The sequence below is a fragment of the Bufo gargarizans genome, chromosome 4 (genome assembly GCF_014858855.1).
Source record: "Bufo gargarizans isolate SCDJY-AF-19 chromosome 4, ASM1485885v1, whole genome shotgun sequence".
In the NCBI taxonomy this organism is placed as follows: domain Eukaryota; kingdom Metazoa; phylum Chordata; class Amphibia; order Anura; family Bufonidae; genus Bufo; species Bufo gargarizans.
In genome coordinates, this window is record NC_058083.1 from 243,662,706 (window position 1) to 243,684,094 (window position 21,389).

Genomic DNA, 21,389 nt, shown 5'->3' on the forward strand with positions numbered 1-21,389 from the left:
TTGAAATACACCGCTTGGAATCGAATGCCAGGAATGGAGCGACGACCTCAGCCCACTGGTCACGAGCAGTGTTTCCTCTAAGCCGTGGCAGCTGCTGAGCGGAATTGGCTTACAGCTGGGCACACCGCCATCAAAGGTGGGCGATAGGAAAACCTAAGGTGATTATCACATCAAAGAGCATACAGTATAACCCCTGCACCATCCCGTACAATATAGTATAATACCTACACCATGCTGTGTAATATACAGTATAATCCCTACACCATGCTGTACATAATACATTATAATCCCTCCACGATGCCGTACAATATATAGTATATGTTCTACCTCTCCAATCTAAGCATTGAAAGTGTGAGAACTTACAGTTCTGCTGAGATAGCAGTAACCATCAATCTTAGGTGAATTGGCTGACAGTGACTCGATCCAAACGACACCTTGTAGATCGTGAAGAAGTTTATTCCAAACTGTGCAGATCATACACCGATGAACAAATGTATAGGTCAAAAAATCATGCTGTGAGCAGCTAACAGAGCAAGTAGCTGAGATGAGGGGTGAAGCCAGAATGAAGAAGAGGGGAGGAGACAAGAGAGAGAGAGAGCAGAAGCTAGGGGAAGAGAGAAGGGACACACATAATGAAAAGGCAAACCATGCATGTGTAACATGATAGTATAGTTAATACACCATGCTGTACAGTATAACCACTACATCCTGCTGTGTAATATATATTATAATCCATACACCATGCTGTACAACATACAGTATAATCCCTAAACCATGCTGTGTAATATACATTATAATCCATACACCATGCCGTACAATATACAGTATAATCCCTACACAATGCAGTACAGAATGCATTATAAAATCCCTGCCCCATGCCATACAATATACATTATAGTTCATACACCATGCTGTATAATAGACATTATAATCCATACACCATGCTGTACAGTATACATTATAATCCACGCAACATGCTGCACAATATACAGTATAGTTCACACACTATGCCGTTCAATATACAGCATAGTTCAGACACCATGCGGTACAATATACAGTGTAATCCCTACACCATGCTGTACAATATACAGTATAATCCCTACACCATGCTGTACAGTATACATTATAATCCCTGCACCATGCCGTACAATATACAGTATAATCCATACATCATGCCGTACAATATACACGATAACCCCACAGTGTAGGTGTTATACTGTATATTGCACGGCATGGTGTCTGAACTATACTGTATATTGAACGGCATAGTGTATGGATTATAATGTATATTGTATAGCATGGTGTATAGATTATAAAGTATACTGTACAGGATGGTGCAGGGATTAAAATGTATATTATACAGCATGATGCAGGGATTATAATGTATATTATACAGCATGGTGCAGGGATTATAATGTATACTGTACAGCATGGTGTATGAACTCTACTGTATATTGTACGGCATGGTGTATGGATTATAATGTATATTGTAAAGCATGGTGTAGGGGTTATACTGTATATTGTATGGCATGGTGTATGGATTATACTGTATATTGTACGGTATGGTGCAAGGATTATACTGTATATTGTACGGTATGGTGCAAGGATTATACTGTATATTCTACAGTATGGTGCAAGAATTATACTATATATTGTACAGTATGGTGCAAGGATTATACTGTATATTATACGGCAAATGTATGGAGGTTACACCATGCCGGACAATATAACCCCTGCGCCATGTTGTACAATATACAGTATAAGGCCTCATGCACACGACCGTTCTCGTCCGCATCTGAGCCTCAGTTTTTGCGGCTCGGGTGCGGACCCATTCACTTCAATTGGGACGCAAAAGATGTGGACAGCACTCGGTGTGCTGTCCGCATCCTTTGCTCCATTCTGTGGCGCCGCAAAAAAATATAGCATGTCCTATTCTTGTCCGTTTTGCGGACAAGAATAGTCATTTCTACAATGGGCCGCCTGTTCCGTGCCGCAAACTGTGGACCGCAAAAAACGCAACGGTCATGTGCATGAGGCCTAACCCCTACACAGTGTAAAGGTATACTGTATATTTTGTGGCACAGTGTATGCTATATGTGTATAACATAAACATATTCCACATGAAAACTTACAATTACTTGGCTTGGCCCTTGGGGATCTCGGACGCCACTTCAATACTTGGCTGGGGGGCTCAGTCTAAGAACATGCCGTCCCCTCTTCTTTTACCCTCTTTTGGCACGCTGCTTTTCTACTATAAAAATATAAGTGGGGGCTGGCCTGGCTGTCTCACTCTGAGACAGACTAGTAATGTGACAGTGTAGATTTAATCCCACTGTCAGTATTTGAAGAGGAGGTGCTCTGTTTACAGCTTTGGCTCTGCCTAACATGGCAGCGGCCGCTGGCCACACTCTTTCTCTGGCTGTCACTGCTGCTCTGCCCTGCCTCTTCTTCACAGGTGCCCAGCATGCCAAGAGGTGAATAAAAAGATGGCGTTGGGACGTATATTCCATTGTAGCTGAAGAATAGAGGGGCGGGTACGGCGGGAACTTAGCTGCCACCTGATTGGAGGAGCTGTGCAGTGATGTAAGTCCCTCCCCCTCACTCCCCTTTCCCCTTCCTTCACTCTGGGCCGGCTGCTTTTATCGTAGCATTAGTGCTGCATATACATGTAAAAATGTGAAATTATTATGTAATGGCACATGGGCGTTTGGGACGGCAATGGGCCCCTCATTTACACTGGGCCCGGGGCTGCCGACCCAAGTGCGCCTATGATAATCTGCCATTGTATACACCTGAAATCCGGTCTGCGACGGTGAGCAGGCCTGCAGAGATCCTGAGCGGAGGCATAAAGGAGGCTGCATGGCCGCGCGCCTGCGCAGCTTACAGGGAACACTGGTCACGGGGTAGCTTTTCTCTGATGGCCACTTTCTCGTACATCGCCAGGTAGGTTTTGATGTCGTCTGCGGGGTTCATCTTAGGAATCTTGTCACAGACTGCTTTCTGGGCATCGTGGACGCTCGGGGTTGCTCCTGCTGTCTGCAAAGCCATCACGTGTTTTAGCAGCAACTGGTTTGTCTCTCTCGCTGCTGCAGATTAGCCTCCTTGAGGGCCTTCACAACAGCCTCGCTGCTCTTGCCCGCATCCTCCACCAATTATGGGGTTTTGCTTTGGTAGATAGGGTAAGCGGGCGCAGTACAGAGGCAAAATAAAATGTCAGTGTTTATTCACACTTGAGGCAATTGCACAAAACAGCACGTAACTTTCCAGTCTTGGTGTTAATTCATACACAATGGAAAGTACATATAACACAAGTCACCTTGCTGGCAGTTCTGCCTCCAGTAGTCCACAGCAGGCTTTAGGGGGCCTGTTTCCCCAGTATGTGGCTCTCACCCCTCCAGCACGACACAAAGGTTAAGATCCCAAAAACAGAGAGACATCTCTGCTGAGCCCAGCTGCCTATTTAAGGACAGCCAGGTGCTGCCAAAACCCGGATCGGCACTTAAACTCCAGTCCAGTATTTGACCTCATCTGGCTGGAAACCAGCCCAGCTGCACATGCTGGGAGGAAAATACCTGCCTTGCCATTGTGTTAATAAAAGTCACCCTCCGTATCATCCACTTTATCTGACTTCTATGTTAGAAAAAGTGGAACAGCTCCTTCATAAATATGTTGCTCTTTCTGACCTCCAAATTTCTTAATCTATTTATACCAGACAACTGACATAAATGCACTAATAAATCTGCTGTTTACCTTTACACAGTATATTGTAAAACTGTCTGCTTGTAGCCACCCCTATAGGGAGCTCAGTGCATAGGGATACATACAGTTGATATCAATGGAAGCTTTCAATAATCTCTGCACCAAGCTCCCTCTTGTGGTGGCTGATTGGAATCCAGGACCCTAGTGCTACAAGGCAACAGTGCCAGATACTGTGCTGAGAATAGTTGGTGTAAAGGGAAGGTTCATCTGTAAACATCTTCTGAGTTGTTACTGAGAGGCTATCAGAGGGCTGTATCTTGTGACGCCCAGCAGTCACTAAAACAAAGGGGCCACACTGCATCATCTGAAATCTTGGAAATAGGGCCCTAGCTCAGCTATTTCCAGCAGTCCCATAGTGGCGAATGGAGAAGTGGGTGAACTTGAGCAGTACATATTTCATTCACCGCTATAAGGCTTTGGAATACGAGTATACACAATTGGCTATTTTTGGAACTCCACAGGTGTAGTGTGCTCTGCTTCATTTTAGGGGTCCAGTTCTGGACGTGGAGCGGATCCTAGCTGTGGGACCCGCACCTGACACTTTTGAGCTTCCATTGCATTGCTTTTGAACGTTATCTACTGGGGCCTCACGGACCAGAAAATAGTAATTTCTGGAACTCACCATAGATTGTAGTCCATGCCAAAATGTAAAAAAAAATGATTTCCTCAGTTTGTCTTACAATTTGTCTCTTGAATGCAGTAGCATATTAAAATGAGCACACAATGAGTATTACCAAAGTCAGAGAAAGACTTGTGCAGCCTATGATAATTTCTGTTAGTTAATGCATCCCGGGATAAGCAACTGGTGGGCACCTCAGCAGTGGGGCTTGCCTTAAATCTTGAGAAGCTCTGATTTATGGAACTATCTGGAACTAGTAATGTATAAAACCCATTCAACTGATGAATATAAGATTTTTTCTTCAAGAAACCATGCCTTGTCCATTGACTGTGTGTATGTTAACTAATTTATGTTCATGTGCAAGCTGAATATGGGACACAACCAAAAGACTGCAGTGAAGCTGCAAATATAGCTGAGCCCTTATTTTCTAAAGGGGTATTCTTATAATATCGATATGATTGGCCATCGCTTACTGGTCAGCGGTCGTCCAATTACCTTAGCCCTCACTCATCCTCACTCATGAAGAAGCAGCAGAGGAATTACTGCCCCTCCTGCACAGAACACTTCTGTTCACCTACTGTGCTGGGAGCTATAACAAAGCCCTGTTCATGGCCCTCCCTCTCTTCCATTTTCTGGCCACCTCCCAGTGTTTTTCTGCATTGTGGGTGGCCAGAAAATGGAAGAGATACTGGAATATCAGTCCCTTTTTCATGATCCTCAGGGGTCCTACAGGTTATACCCCCGCTAATTATAATGTTATGATGTAACTACATGATATATAATCACATGATATGATGGAAATACCCCTTTCATCCATTCCTGTATCATTGCTAGTATATGTGAACTCAGATTACAGTTAGGACTTTACAATCTTTTTCATTTTTTAAAGGGGTTATCCAATTTAATGTAAAAACTGTAATGAAATGTAAAAAATGAAAATCAGACATCATACAGTACACAACAATCTCTTTCTAACAATGCTAGAACCAGCCCTATAACTCACATGGATCCAGAGATCTACACATTCATTGCTTTGCTGGATTTATATCAAGCTGGCAGCTCAAGGGTATTGTCCTTTATGCTGCAGCTCAGGGGAGTGTCTTTTCTGCTGCAGCTCAGGGGAGTGTCTTTTCTGCTGCAGCTCAGGGGAGTGTCTTTTCTGCTGCAGCTCAGGGGGGGTGTCTTTTCTGCTGCAGCTCAGCGGGCGTGTCTTTTCTGCTGCAGCTCAGGGGAGTGTCTTTTCTGCTGCAGCTCAGGGGAGTGTCTTTTCTGCTGCAGCTCAGGGGAGTGTCTTTTCTGCTGCAGCTCAGGGTGTGTGTCTTTTCTGCTGCAGCTCAGCGGGCGTGTCTTTTCTGATGCAGCTCAGGGGAGTGTCTTTTCTGCTGCAGCTCAGGGGAGTGTCTTTTCTGCTGCAGCTCAGGGGAGTGTCTTTTCTGCTGCAGCTCAGGGGGTGTGTCTTTTCTGCTGCAGCTCAGCGGGCGTGTCTTTTCTGATGGAGCTCTCTCCCTATCACAGCTCAGGAGGCAGTTGAAGGATGAAACTGAGCATGTGCGGCCTTCTCAGTGAGCTGGACAGAGAAATAAGAAAACAAACAAAGTAGTAGTAGTAGTAGGTGATGCTTTACCGATACATTTTTATTGAATAACTCACTGGCTATACAACATTTTTAATTACATGCAATTAAAAAAGTATTCAGATCCAGGTGCTGGTTTGAAAACTGTAAAATATTTTATGTGGGACAACCCCTTTTATCTTATGACAAGATGTCTATCCGTGTGAAGCAAATGCTTATGTTCCTCTAGCCTTTTCATATGTAGTCCATTAGAAGTCAGTCAGACTATCCCAGGTAAGCAGAAATGATGATTGCGGCAGCCCTATTGATTCCTGAAATTCCAGAGCTGAGGTTTTCTCACATCAGCTTTTATGAGGTACAATATTTATTTCATGCCGCTGTCTACAAATGACCGGCATCTGCATGAGACCGTTAATTCTAGGCTCATCAGGTCAGCTGTATCGGGGGAAGCCGAGATCTAGTTAGCATTGCACTGAGTAGTTATTGATTTATGTGGTGATCAATGAGGGCAATCCGCTGCAGAGATTTGTTCTGATGACAGCAGCACGCTGTATATGGCAGCTCTGGCCTCTTCGACGCGCGTTGTTTGACACTGCAGAGGATTTTGGCTCAGAGCTCAAAGAAAGCAGCCGCTGATGAGTTGTATCTGAACATCTCTGCCAATGCTTACGTTGCACCGCTGCTTGTACGTTTTTACACGACGCTCTCCAGCGACATTCTTGACGACAGCTCGGTTTGAGAGCATTCTCATGCCTGTGATATGTTCTCTGGGCTTGTCCAGTTTCTGCTCCAGACGCTGCATTCAGGGACAGGTAACCACCATGGTACTGCAGATGGGGCAGGTTTTGTATGCTCATCTTGTCGCAGCATTTACTATAGCGTAGTCATTTTTTGCATGATTCAGAAGAAGAATGAGACTTGCCTGCCAGTCTATTGCCTGACCCATTAAGAAATGCTGATGTTATGTATATATATTATTTTATACGGTATGCTTGTCTTGCGTATGTTTTATACCCCATTGTTAGTGGAGTAGACGATCCACTTTGGCACGTCGTGACAAGGGTTAATTTGAACTGCATGTCAGGCACCTCCTGGACTGTACTTTCTTGGATAACATTCATACAGATTGTCTGGCTTATTTTTAGCCGCCGTGTTTGGCAGAAGACAGTTGGAGTGCCCTGTGTCCCCTCAGTCGTGCTGTGGTTAGTACATTTTAAGAGCCTATTGAAAAGCAATGAGAGCCTATTTCTGTGCTGTGATTAACAGGAGAGGGAGCCGGAGCTCTGATGGAAGGAGGCTGCGGTCACACAGCTATTTGCAGAAGCATTTCATAGCACAGCAATTGAGGATCAGTCCGTGCCACTGAAGGAAGCTTCGGGATTGGGTATCGGACAGGGATTCTCTAAAGAGTAATGCAAATGTGTACGAGCGGCTGCATCAGTCAATAGCTACAATATAAGGGGCTGTTCACATTTTGTTTTTTGCTGTAGGATTAACATATTAGATGTACATGAAAAAAACGTATGCAATTTTGTGGGTATCTTTCCATCTTTTCGAACATATACAGATGTGCATATTTCAATATATACGGTATGTGTCCATTTTTTTTAACATATACATTTTTCTGAACCTTTCTTTTTTTTTTAAAGATTTGTAGGCGTCATCTGAAAAGAAATAGGATTTTTTTGTTTTATATTTTCATCCGTCTTTCATGCACTGTAGTGTAAAAAAAATAACATACGTTTATCCATTTATTTTTGCAGGACAGAAAAGCATGGTGTGTTTGATACGTTATTCTGTCTTAAAAAAATATATACAGAACCATAAACAGTGACAAACGTGGTCAAAAGAGTTTTTGAACTACGTTTGCCCAATTATAGCCTATGGGTATGTTGAGCAATACATTTCAGTATGTTTTTACAGTTTACAAAATGTATACGCTTGATGTACTGTACAGCAAAAATGAGATGTGAACGGCCCTAAATCTGTCTACTGTATATTTAACACCCATTTTTTTTACCTATATAAACTTTTTGTTTTGATGATTTTAAATATTTAATAAGATGGAATTATCATAATGGAAGCGCCACTGACACTTCATCCAGTGTCTACTAATCTAGGTTGTTATTAAACAGGGCTATTATGTGTTAAGGGGGGCTACTAGTTTGCATTGAAGAGACACGGAGGGCGTATGGAGACTAATGTTCTGGCAATGCTCCATGGGAAAAAAAGTATGCAAATTTGCTCATGTCGAGGGGCAAGAACTCTGAAACAGTTGTCTATAGTTGGGTTGCTCTTCCTTTTAGAGGAGTAATTGGTATTGCTGTCATGGGCTAATTTACATACTTTTTTCCCATGGAGCTTTGCACCTGCCTGTTCTCTTCAATGAAAATCAGGAAACCCCCTGCACTCCGTGTAAGGCATCACATCTTGCCAGTACTCTTCCTTCTACTAAAGAGGGCAAGAACCCTGAGACAGCTGTCTACAGTTGGGTTGCTCTTCCTTGGTTTGGCTGACATAAGCTATTTAGAGAAATGCAATTCTAGATACTGTGCTGGATTTTCTCTTAGGCTTTGTTCACACAGAAGATTTTGTACACTGATTTCTGCACCGTAAACTTCTCAGAAACCTCGTCCCATTGTTGTCGATGGGATGCCACACTGCTCTCCATATTTAAAAAAAATAATAATATTTAAGTATTTTCAGTAATTGTATTTCATCAATTCCTGGAGAACCCCTTTTAGAAAGTCCACAGTCTGACAACCATACAGACCTAATACTGAGATTATTGCCCTCAATTACCAGGCCGCATTTGTACTTGCTTGGCCACACATAGTGGGGTAGATTTATCATAACTGGTGTAAAGGAAAAATGGCTTAGTTTCCCATAGCAACCAATCTGATTCAAACTTTCATTTTTAGAGCTCCTAGACTAGATACAATGGTATCAAGATCTCAGCTGTAAGAAAGACTAGGTATGAGAAGGTTCTAAACCAGGCATCCTCAAACTGCGGCCCTCCAGCTGTTGCAAAACTACAACTCCCAGCATGCCCAAACAGCCTACAGCAGGGCATTGTGGGAGTTGTAGTTTTACACCAGCTGGAGGGCTGCAGTTTGAGGATGCCTGTTCTAAACCTTTCCTCCATTCAGATCTTGGAAATGGTAAGGAGCTGCTGTGTAATGCTCACACAATTAGCATTATATTCCATTGTAAATGGTTGGTTAATGCTACAAACTTTATTGGCAAGTTTTTTTGACTACTGCATCCAAATTATTTTGCTGATGCTCTCAATTGATTACTACACTCTGTTCACACTGGGCAAAAGAAAATGAATAAATACAAAAGAGCAAATATGAAGACGTTCAAGTGTACTTACATACCTTTAATGTTTTCCATTGCTACAGGTGACTTGGACTATTACTGGCTGGACCCTGCCACGTGGCACACTAGAGACACGTCCCCTCTCGGTTCGGTAAGAAAATTACATTTCTCAGTGTATATGAAACGTTTACTTCCGATGAAAGTACCATGGCACAGGGCTGCCATTCTGAAGCAGGGTTCTCAGGGCAGGAAGACTAACATTAAATGTAGGAAATATTGGGTTAACAATCTCAGGTTGTAGATGCGTGTCTTGGGGTGGCCTAAATATTCAACAAGCCTGAGCCATTTATTGCTTTCTCATGACTGTCTGTATGTGCACCTTTGTGGTAAATTTGGCCCCATGTTTATACAGGAGTATAGGAGAAGTTTGTGTTCTCCATGCAGTTGATTTCATTACGAGGGAAGACACATTACTGTTGCAGACATGCGTACAGACAATGGTTGTGGATCCATTATGCCAAAGAAAGTGCCTTGACTTTGGGCCAAACCCTAAAGGCGATATTATGGTGCTTCCTGGTTATTCACCCTTTAACCCCTGTACAGGGATGTGGACTTCTCTTCGGTTAGCGACCAGATCGCTGTCTCCTGGGATGGTCTCAGTGTACTTGGCAGCTGACCTCCATGGGTCAGAGACACTGGTGAAACCACCAGAGACACATGCATGGTATGATTCAGAACAAGACAGAACACAGGCAAATCCAAGACAACCTCGAAATACAGGCAAGAGACAGAACACAAAGCACTAGTAGACAAACGTATAAGGAACCCAGAGATACAGACTTCATGCACTTGGACATATGGACTTCAGCAACTTAGACAATGTTCAGACACAGCAGATACATACAGAAACTAGGCAAGACCGATCCGACAAGAACTAGGATGGAATCCAGAAAACTCATATCATAGAAAATTAACTAGAACAGTATTCAGACTGTGACACAGATCAGACTATGGAAAATGAACTAAGACAGAAAAGTCTTAAACATATTGAGCCATTCTGTCACACAGGGTTAGCTGTTTTTCTAGCTGTGTGCATCCTTTCACTTTGAGCCCGTTCAACCAATAACCTTTATCTCTAAATTACTAAGAGGTCATAAACACTTATTTAAGCCACATTCATACCAGTGAGATAAGGATTGAGCTTTGATGAGCGTTTATAAGGTCAGAGATCAGAGATAAGGAGCCCATCAGCTCCCTTTCTGATGGAGCAGAGAGAAAATTGAGATCCTGCTAGTAGAGCCTCTCAGCTCTGTACAGGAAAAAGGACTCCATATTTTTTTTAATAAAGACCAATTTAAAAAAAGATTTTTAGCTTATAATGAGTTCAATTCTCGAATTAAAAAAATTGCCCCCAAATGTGTACATAGCCTTTAACCTTTGAAATACAGAACTGGGGCAGAGTGCAAGCACATATCCACAATTCACACCACAAATAACCGGGACCAGGATACATGCTGTAATGGGACTAGCGAATAGCCATACTAACAGATGGCCCTTAATCGCTCCCACAAGCAGCTGATGCTGGGGCAGACGGTACTGGTCAAAATGTCTGATAAGTCTTCACAGCAGTGTGTTAAAAAGTTATGTGACATTAGCATGAGAAGCTCTGGCACGGCGTGTGTCCAGCATCTGGTTGAACCAGTCATTCTTTGAGTACTGAAATGTTGTCCAGTAATACCGAGTGAAGTATAAGGGTATTTTCACGTGTGGTGCATACGCTGTGGAATTGTGGGTTGAAAGTCCTCAGCATTTACAATACCAGCAAAGTGGATAAGTGAAAATCTGCCTACAGTGCGGATTTTAAATCTCCAGCATGTTAATTTATGTCACAGATTTCATCCTTTGCAATGCATAGGGTGAAGTCCATCTGCAGAAAAATCCAGAACAAATCTTCATGGAACACATGAATTTTGCCATACCTTGTAGTTGAGTTTGCGCTTCCTAAGGAGGAAGTGAAATCTCCATTCTTTTGATGCTTCGTATACCTCACCAGAGGCCAATGAAAGGGGGCTGCCGTAGCCGGAGTTGCATGCCGTAGCAGCATCAGCAGGGGCATGTGTGTAGCTTATAATGTGGCAAATTCTTGTTTAGATTTTTATTATAGGTGGGAACATGATTACTAGAGACTATGTGGGAGATTTATATAGTGCCTAAATGGTCTCCAGGACAGATGTCTCACCACATGTTAATGCCATGAGTTACATGTTTTATTTTACATATGTCCACCTTTTGCCTTTTATCATTAATCATCATGTTTTTAGGTACAGACTCCTGTACTGATTAATGTTGTGTTGTTATTTTCTAATATATCTAAAGCCTGTTAGTAGAGATAGATTTAAAGGGTCACTAACTTTTGAAGAAAAAACCTTTTTATATGTCATAGGGACATATCAAAAGTTTAGATCAGTGGGGGTTTATGTTCTGACACCACCACAATCCCTAGAATGAGGGAAGAGAGGCACGCTCATAGCATCCGTATAGGCTTCTGTAGCTATACGCATGCTTCTCTCCCCTCATTCTGGAGATCCTTGGGGGTCTTAGGCCTGTTTCACACTGGCGTTACTCGTTCTGGCAGGGGAACAGCCTCCCGGATCCGTAACTACCGTGTACAGCTTTGCGCTGCCTGAAGTTCTCATTTACTATAATAGGAACAGGCGGCAATCCGGCCGCAGCATGGCAAATATGCAGAGAGGCGGGCGGAAAAAAAATGCTGTATTTGTCCGGCCGCGTCTTGGCATATTTGCCGTGCTGCGGACGGACCTCCACCAGTCCCCATTATAGTGCACAGCTACACACAGTAGTTACACAGCTGTTCCCCTGCCAGAGCAGCCTGCCGGAAAGATTAACGCCAGTGTGAAACAGACCTTAAGAAACCGCGATATGATGATATCACTGCTGTATTTTAGTGATAAGGACGGTCACACTTGCGCTGATCACTTCTAAAGCGTCCTCGTCTGGTTTCCTGTACACATTACCTGTCAGTTCTCGCAGCAGCCTCCCCCACCTTGTTCCGATTTCACCAAGACTCCTCCAACGACCAGAGAACCGTGACTCATTAGCTAATCAACGGCCGCTCTGAAGGCTCAGACACATCTGACGTGAGACATCAGGAAACGGCTGGGCACATGAGCCAGGCTAATGTCCGTAGCCAATGAGAGAGGCAAAAATACAGTGGCGTCCTCACAGGTCAGCTATGAGCCAACCCTGGACTGCCCTGTACCATTGGCCAAGGCGGGGGAAGACACATGTGGACTGTAAAAGCTATGTGTCTCTTAGCTAAGGGCTCTTTCACATCTGCGTTATTGTCTTCCGGCATAGAGTTCCGTCGTCGGGGCTCTATGCCGGAAGAATACTGATCAGGATTATCCTAATGCATTCTGAATGGACAGTCCGTCCTTCAGGATGCATCAGGATGTCTTCCGTTCCGGAACGGAACGTTTTTTGGCCGCAGTAAATAGCGCAGCATGCTGCGCTTTTTGCTCCGGCCAAAAATCCGGAACACTTGCCGCAAGGCCGGATCCGGAATGAATGCCCATTGAAAGGCATTGATCCGGATCCGGCCTTAAGCTAAACGTCGTTTCGGCGCATTGCCGGATGCGACGTTTAGCTTTTTCTCAATGGTTACCATGGCTGCCGGGACGCTAAAGTCCTGGCAGCCATGGTAAAGTGTAGTGGGGAGAGGGGAGCAGCATACTTACCATCCGTGCGGCTCCCGGGGCGCTCCAGAGTGACGTCAGGGCGCCCCAAGCGCATGGATGACGTGATCGCATGGATCACATGATCCATGCGCATGGGGCGCTCTGACGTTATTCTGGAGCGCCCCGGGAGCCGCGCGGACTGTAAGTATGCCGCTCCCCCGCTCCCCACTACTACTATGGCAACCAGGACTTTAATAGCGTCCTGGGTGCCATAGTAACACTGAAAGCATTTTGAAGACGGATCCGTCTTCAAATGCTTTCAGTACACTTGCGTTTTTCCGGATCCGGCGTGTAATTCCGGCAAGTGGAGTACACGCCGGATCCGGACAACGCAAGTGTGAAAGAGGCCTAATACTGTCTCCTATCTGCTCAATCTTACCATCTGTATTTAAATGGAATATACCACCTACTTCCCCCCCATATACACATGACCAACCTTCCCCCACACAGTGTAGCACACTTGACCGATCTCCCCTGTATACAGTGTACAATCGCTATACAGTGTACAGTCGCAATACATATTATTGCAAACAATTTCTTAATATCGTTATCGTGGGAATATTTTTGATATCACCCAACCCTAGTCTCAGCACTCAGACCCCAGTAATCTAAACTTTTGATGTGTCTCTGTGACATTATTATTATTTTTTTTTAAGTTAGGCTAAGTTCACATCTCAATTATTTGGTCAGTTATTTCCATCAGTTATTGTGAGCCAAAACCAGGTGCGGGGCAAAAACACAGAACAGGTGCAGATCTTTCCATTTTACCTTACTTCACTACTGGTTTTGGCTTACAATAACTGATGGAAATAACTGACCAAATAATTGAGGTGTGAACTTAGCCTAACTTAAAAAAAATAAAAAATAATGTCATAGAGACACATCAAAAGTTTAGATTGCTGGGGTCTGAATGCTGAGACTAGGGTTGGGTGATATCAAAAATGTGCACTCGGCCTTAGTGACCCTTTAAATGATAACATTTTGTCTGCCTGCAGCCACCACCAGCTTAATTCTGTATTATTATTGAGTTCAATATATAAACAGTATGCAGTGAGCTCCTAAGCTCCCTCTAGTGGTGGCAGCAAAAATCTCTCCCCCACCCTCTCTCTCTTCCTCTCTATGGGCTCTTTCACACCTGCGTTCTTGTCTTCCGGCATAGAGTTCCGTCGCCGGGGCTCTATGCCGGAAGAATCCTGATCAGGATTATCCCCATGCATTCTGAATGGAGAGAAATCCGTTCAGGATGCATCAGGATGTCTTCAGTTCAGGACCGGAAAGTTTTTTTTGGGCCTGAGAAAATACCGCAGGATTTTTGCTCCGGCCAAAAATCCTGAACACTTGCCGCAAGGCCGGATCCGGAATTAATGCCCATTGAAAGGCATTAATCCGGATCCGGCCTTAAGCTAAACGTCAGTTCGGCGCATTACCGGATCCGACGTTTAGCTTTTTCTGAATGGTTACCATGGCTGCTGGGACGCTAAAGTCCTGTTTGCCATGGTAAAGTGTAGTGGGGAGCGGGGGAGCAGTATACTTACCGTCCATGCGGCTCCCGGGGCGCTTCAGAGTGACGTCAGGGCGCCCCACGCGCATGGATGACGTGATCGCATGATCACATCATCCATGCACATGGGGCACTCTGACGTCATTCTGGAGCGCACCGGGAGCCGCACAGACAGTAAGTATACTGCTCCCCCGCTCCCGACTACTACTATGGCAACCAGGACGTTAATAGCGTCCTGGCTGCCATAGTAACACTGAACGCATTTTGAAGACGGATCAGTCTTCAAATGCTTTCAGTACACTTGCGGTGTTACGGATCCGGCGTGTAATTCCGGCAAGTGGAGTACACGCCGGATCCAGACAACGCAAGTGTAAAAGAGCCCTATCTCTGTCTCCCTCCTTTTCTCCCTTCCTATCTCCCTCTTTCTTATCTAGATCTTCAGAACTTATTCTAACAAAAAAGCATATGTCCACTTTTAGTTCTTTTCACTTCTACAGCAGAAAGGAATGAAGTTTATTACAAACCCTGACTCTTTGACCTGTAGTGCTGTGTTTCCCATGTATAGTAATCTGTTCTCTGCCTTTCTAAATCGACCACTGTGCATAATAAATCCTGCTGAAATCAAATAGTTATTGTATGAGGTGTTGAAAGCAAGAAAAGAACAGTAGGCACATCCTTACTTTGTCTTTGATATTCTCCTCCAGCACCCTGTTACCTGGCAGCCATCAAAGGAGGGCGATCGTTTAATTGGACGTGTTATTTTAAATAAGAGAACAAGTATGCCAAAAGAATCTGGAGCACTTCTAGGGCTGAAAGTAAGTGAAAAAGTAGTACATTCGTCTGAAAATATTGGCTCACACGGTGAGGCTCACACTTGTAGTCCATTTATGGCTGATTTTGGACTGGTTAGAAAGTCAGACATCTAAAGTTTGTAACATTTGTCTTTGCACAAAAAAAGTTGTTAAAGTATGTTTAAACCCTTTTATCAAAGACAGTGATTAAAAAAGTTCAAATTAGGGTATATTCACCTGACATTTGTAGTGTGCATTAGAGGTATACGCCAGACAGGTCCCTCTGACCTATGGCATATGAGGCCCATAGGCTCCTATTTTAATTCTCCTGAGCGGTATACATTTTTTTGCTGGATGTCTGCATAGAATAGTGTAGTGCACTGTGCTACCCTATACAACAACACCAAAAAGGAAACTGACACATACTGGCATGATGAGGGCTAAAAGGACACTCTTTTAGCCTCCGTCAGGTGAAAAGGGGCCTGTTGAGATTTCCTGGCACATATGTCAAATGGACACTGCACATGCGGTGTAAATGTACCCCTAGCGGTGCAAACATACGGCTTCTCATAGCAGGTATATAAAGGAATGCAACCATTCCACGTGTTCCAGATGTATTAGGAGGGATGTGCCATTTCATTAGGCACAGTTCTCCCCAATTACCGTTTCCTATACTTTCAACATTATTAATAAGTGTGGATCATATACTGTTATTTGTAAGAGTACAAATGTAATCCATAATGGGGGTCCGAGATGAAAGGTGTTACGGGCAATCTGCAGACAGGCTCATAAAATAGGAATGAAAGAAGGGCATCACTGGATCGGAGGGGGAATCCGGAAAGTGAGTTCAAGTTGTTTTATTATTTTATGAGCTGCTTGTAGTTTGCCGATGAGATCTTTCAACTCTGGCTTTTTACTGTACATCATTTTTACAGTTTGCAAGGGATTGTCCGTTTTTGACAGTCTCTGTGTAGGAAATGTCTCCTTGTGATCTCATGGTGTGCCACTGCCTAGCCCTGCACCAATCAGTAGCAACTTGTGTGAGGACCCATCAGGAAGTGTTCTTTTTCCCTGCAGTACTACCATAGGGAAAAAACAATATTGCTCAATATTTATTGAAATCAATGGGTTGTCCATTAAATTTAATACTGAAAAGACAGGTCCTCCAGAGCGTGAGATGCTCTTTGTAGCTGCTGTCTACTCTGGCTTGTAGATGAGGGTCCTGGATGTGTATCAGAAAATTCCTTTAACTTACAATCAGCACAAGTGATGTATAAAGATGGCTTTTCTTTTTGGGCTGAAAATGTATGGGGAATTCAGCAAACCAAAACAGGAGCCACCTTTCTACATCCTTATTCTTAGCACCGTATTTTTGTATCCTGTGATGCCACCCTTCCCATTCCTTGTAGAAGAAGGCCTTTCATACAGTTAAGCCAGTACTCTCTGCTCCACACTGATGAGGGGCAATCACCCTGAAACAGCTGTCTGCAGATGAGGTGCTGGCTTATTTATTGGCCAAGTTATTTCTCAAGGCCTGTTTAAACCAAAATATCACCAAACCATCAAACCCAAATTGGATTTATTTCTTTATAGAAGAAAGACACATCATGAATCTCAGCTATGGGCTTATCAGCCTTTGGACAACTTATTTTTGTTAGAAGGGTTCCCAGATGATAAATTGCTAATAAAGTGTCCTACTGCTGTGGCCTCCAGCCATCAACTGCTATCTGTGGGGGAACCTGGCATTAAGTGTTAAAGAGTAACTAAACTTTTTTTTTACAATTTTCTTTGAAACTGTTCTAAATAGCCGAAAAATAATTTTTGTGACAAACTTTAATTAATTATGCTGTTTTCCATCTTAAAGAGGACGTGTCACCTCTCCTGAGCACCTTCTGGCCAGACCTATAAAAGGGAAGCATACTTACCTGCTCCCCGCCTTTGCTTCCTGACTTCGGTAGCCTTGCTCGGGTCCTCTGCTGTAAACATCCACTTTGGGACACTGCATTCAATGACTGGTTGCAGTGGTGATCTGAATGACCCCCTTTCGTCATGCCACTTGGTCATGTGACGCAAGAGGGTTAGGTCACCTCTGCAGCCAGAAATTGGCCACAGCAGCATTTAAGCAAATGGACCCTAGCAAGGCAGCGGCGGGGAGCAGGTATGGCCATGACAGGGTTTGCCCAAAAAATCTCCAAAAAATGAACAACCCCTTTGAAGCAGTTGTATCTTCACTTCTGGTGGTCCTTACATGTCTGATGGGTACCTTTATATTAATATTAAGTTGTTTGAGATCATTAAAAAGGGACTGCTTGTTTTTCAGAACCTTTCCACTTTTTTCTAACCTCAGACAAGCTCTTTCAGTAATTTAATAAATTAATAATGAATTACAGATTCTCCGCCATTCCTTCTTTTTCTATGTTATGCATTGCTATCAGTTGTAGCCTCACTAGGGCCTTTACATGACTCATTTCTTCACAGTAATAACTCCAATAACTGCAATAAACAGCGTTAATGTGCTGTGTCCATTTAACACAAAGCATCTGCATTTAATGTAGAATACTTTATTGTGCAGTTTTTGTTAAATGTAATCATGGAGAAAAGTTATATTTTTAGAACCTAATGTTTTGTATGTATTTGTTTTTATAGTCCTGTTTTCAGGAGTCATTTAATAACCAGTCTACGAGATACACAAGAAATACTGTAACATATTAGTATATATGAGACGGCTTTTACAGCCACTTAAAGGGAACCTGTCACCATACAAAAGCAGTGCAATCTGCAGGCAGCATGTTATAGACCAGAAGGAGCTGAGCAGATTGGTATACAGTTTTGTGGGGAAAAGTTCAGTAGAACTTGTAATTCATGAATTCTTACTTTTGCTCTTTTTATGCATAGAAGTCATGTGGGCGGTGCCACTCAGTGATTGACAGCTAAGGGTCCATTCAGACGTCCTTAGTGTTTTGCGGTCCGCAAATTGTGGACTGCAAAACACTGACGCCGCACATGGCCAGCACTTAATAGAGGATTTCTATTCTTGTCCACATCCGTGGAAAAGAATAGGACATGATCTATTTTTTTGCAGAGCCGCGGACCGGAAATGCGGAAACACTGTGTGCTGTCCGCATCTTTTCCGGCCCTATTGAAAATGAATGGGTCCGCTCCTGTTCTGCATAATTGCGGAACGGATCCGGACCCATTCTACGGACGTCTGAATGGACCCTAAATAACTGTGCATGATTTAGCATACAGGGAATTTATTGAATCTTTTCCCCACAAAACTGTACACTCCTCCTGCCCTGTAACCTGCTGCCTGCAGATTGCACTGCGTTTCATGGTGACAGGTTCCCTTTAAAATTACATTCCTCTTAATATAGGATCTAAATCTTTTTATTATTTACGTCTAATACCAAAATTTCCCTTTCTCAAAGATCTGGAATGGCTGATTTTTTTTTTATTTCTTTGATGTTGCTTGTGTGTTGAAACCCTTGCTGTTCTGAACCAGATCCCCCTCCTTGCTGCTGTGTCAGCACGTCATAGATCATGTGGGGATAGGGCTTTGAGAGGAGGATGCAAGGCGAACCTCTTTGGTTGCATGATCTATGACATGTCAACAGAGAATATCAGGACAAGGAGAATTTATCATGCTCTGCAGTACAGAATTCTGGCTTCACAAATCCCAAAATAAGTCTATTTTTTACTTTTAAAGATTTTGTAATTTTTGCATTTTTACACCACTCACTCCAGTTTGAAAAGTTGGTGTGGTTAGCTGTGTTGATTAGGTTCACTCCGGATTTATCAACTGGGATTTTTTTATTTTTTTTTAAGTTGCAATAAAAAGTCACTAACTCACCCCATTAGGGGGATAATGCAGAAAACTGGAGTAGCATTTTTAGGCAAAAGCATTAGGTTTAAAGATACTCCAAATGTACAAAGCAATGAATGTACGACATTTGATCAATCTCAAGCAAAAATTAGTTCAAATATTCCCGTCATGGTAAATTCCCCCCCATGTCGCTTTGTTCCACTGTGCTAGTCATTCTGAAATAGGAAAGGCCTGATACTTTAGTTGTTGCAATGGTAATACAATGGTACACATAGGAATTTTCATACATAATTCTTATAGTGTACTAGCTGAAGGACCCGGCTTTGCTCGGGTATATTCCATCTATTTCATGAAATGTTTATGTGTGTCGTTAAAAGATATCGACAGAATCCACTATAACAGTGACATCTACAGTACCCCGCACCCTTAACAGTGACCTCCACAGCCCCCCGCCCCTTAACACTGACCCCCCCGCCACACACAGTGCCCCATCTCCCTAAAATGGGACCTGAACAGCAGCCCACCCCCTTAACTTTGACCTTCACAGCAGCCTGCCCCTTTGACAGTGAGTTCAAGCCTTCTTCACTCCTACACGTGCTTCTGCGGAAAACCAAAGGTCGCAGCAATAGTGAAGCACAGTCACCCTGGGTCAAATACAAAAGGGGTTTATTATACTCACAATGTTTCAATGAGATAAAAGCAGTGTATACAAAGATCAAACACCCAACCCGGGTTTCGCTCAAAGCTTCGTCAGGGGCGTCTGCTCAACCCTTTCAGGGGAGGACTTTTAAATACATAGGTAAGTGCAAGTCTCACCCTACACAGGCAAATCAATACACTTCCCCATTGCACATGTTACATAATATATTTTTTATATGTTTTTATTAATTTTTTTGTTATATTTTATGTAATATGTGCAGTGGGGAAGTGTATTGATTTGCCTGTGTAGGGTGGGACTTGCACTTACCTATGTATTTAAAAGACCTCCCCGGAAAGGGTTGAGCAGACGCCCCTGACGAAGCTTGGAGCGAAACCCGGGTTGGGTGTTTGATCTTTGTATACACTGCTTTTATCTCATTGAAACATTGTGAGGTATAATAAACCCCTTTTGTATTTGACCCTGGGTGACTGTGCTTCACTATTGCTGCGACCTTTGGTTTTCCACAGAAGCACGTGTAGGAGTGAAGGAGGCTTCGGGTGGCTTTCGATGTTTACCCTTGTCCATCAGTTCGAATGGCTCTGACTTGATGAATTTTCCTTTTGGAATATTTTTAAAGCAGCGCTGTCCAACCAAAAACGCAACTAGTCCGGCTTTCAGACTCCCTGTCCACCGTCTGGCGCAGGGCCTGGACAGACACAGGGATGTCCTTTTGAACATCTCACTCTCAGATAGCAGCACCGTGCTGTCTGAACGTTAGCTGCAGGGAGAAAGTCACCCTCCCTCCCACCCCTGCAGCTGACAGAAATTGATTTTTACCTTAATTTTTTCAATCCCCGTCGGCTGTGGAGGGGGACATGGCCTAACCAGATTGGGGGCGTGGCTTAGCGGGACCTGAGGGTGTCATCCACAGCGTCCTGCCCCTTTTAAGCTGCCCTGCAGCAGTGAAGAAAAATAGCTGGGTTGTTATGGAAACCTGGTGTAAAACTGTGTGTATGTGGAGACTAAGGACCTTCGAGCTTCTATTGGCTGATAAGGGACATGTGACCGTGTATATGGCAGTTGGGAAATGAAGATAAAGACCTGCAGGCTTCTATTGGCTAATATAGGTCATGTGATAGTGCCATATTAGCATTTTTTGGGAATATCTCAGGAACGGTACATGCTTTAGAGCTGAGACCTGGTCTAAAACCTTCCAGGACATTTGATGTATTTGTGTGCCAAATTTTGTGATTGTAAATGCGACGGTGCGGATTCCTTTAGCGGACATACCTACATACACACACACATACATACACTCAGCTTTATATATTAGATATAGTTTGTGTATTAAAAATTAATAACCCAGTCCCAGAGAAACAGCAGATAATACTATTATTTGAATATTATTGGGCCATTTACATGAAAACAAACCAAAATCGATATATACTTAGATAAAATAAATAGATGGAAAAAGAGAAGAATAGAAACAATAATAGAAAAAAGAAAGAGAAGTGTACAGAGAAATAAAGGAAGAAGTGATTATAGTAAACCACATCAAAGAGTGGCCCTCGAGGCAAGTGTGTAAGCGTAAGCGGTAACTCATT

General features: G+C 43.3%; 1 protein-coding gene across 10 annotated transcripts in view; it reads left to right on the top strand.

The window, feature by feature from the left end:
- RIMS1 (regulating synaptic membrane exocytosis 1) overlaps positions 1–21,389 on the top strand; it is a 400,438-nt gene that overhangs the window by 130,490 nt on the left and 248,559 nt on the right. For 7 of the 10 annotated variants that reach the window (XM_044292437.1, XM_044292436.1, XM_044292439.1 and 4 more), the window contains 2 exons: positions 9,356–9,423; positions 15,236–15,346. In XM_044292437.1, the coding sequence (XP_044148372.1) occupies positions 9,356–9,423; positions 15,236–15,346 (179 nt within the window). Of the gene's footprint in view, positions 1–6,642; positions 6,776–7,306; positions 7,542–9,355; positions 9,424–15,235; positions 15,347–21,389 lie in introns of those variants that run through there. The other 3 variants (XM_044292443.1, XM_044292450.1, XM_044292442.1) reach the window with 2 other exon arrangements.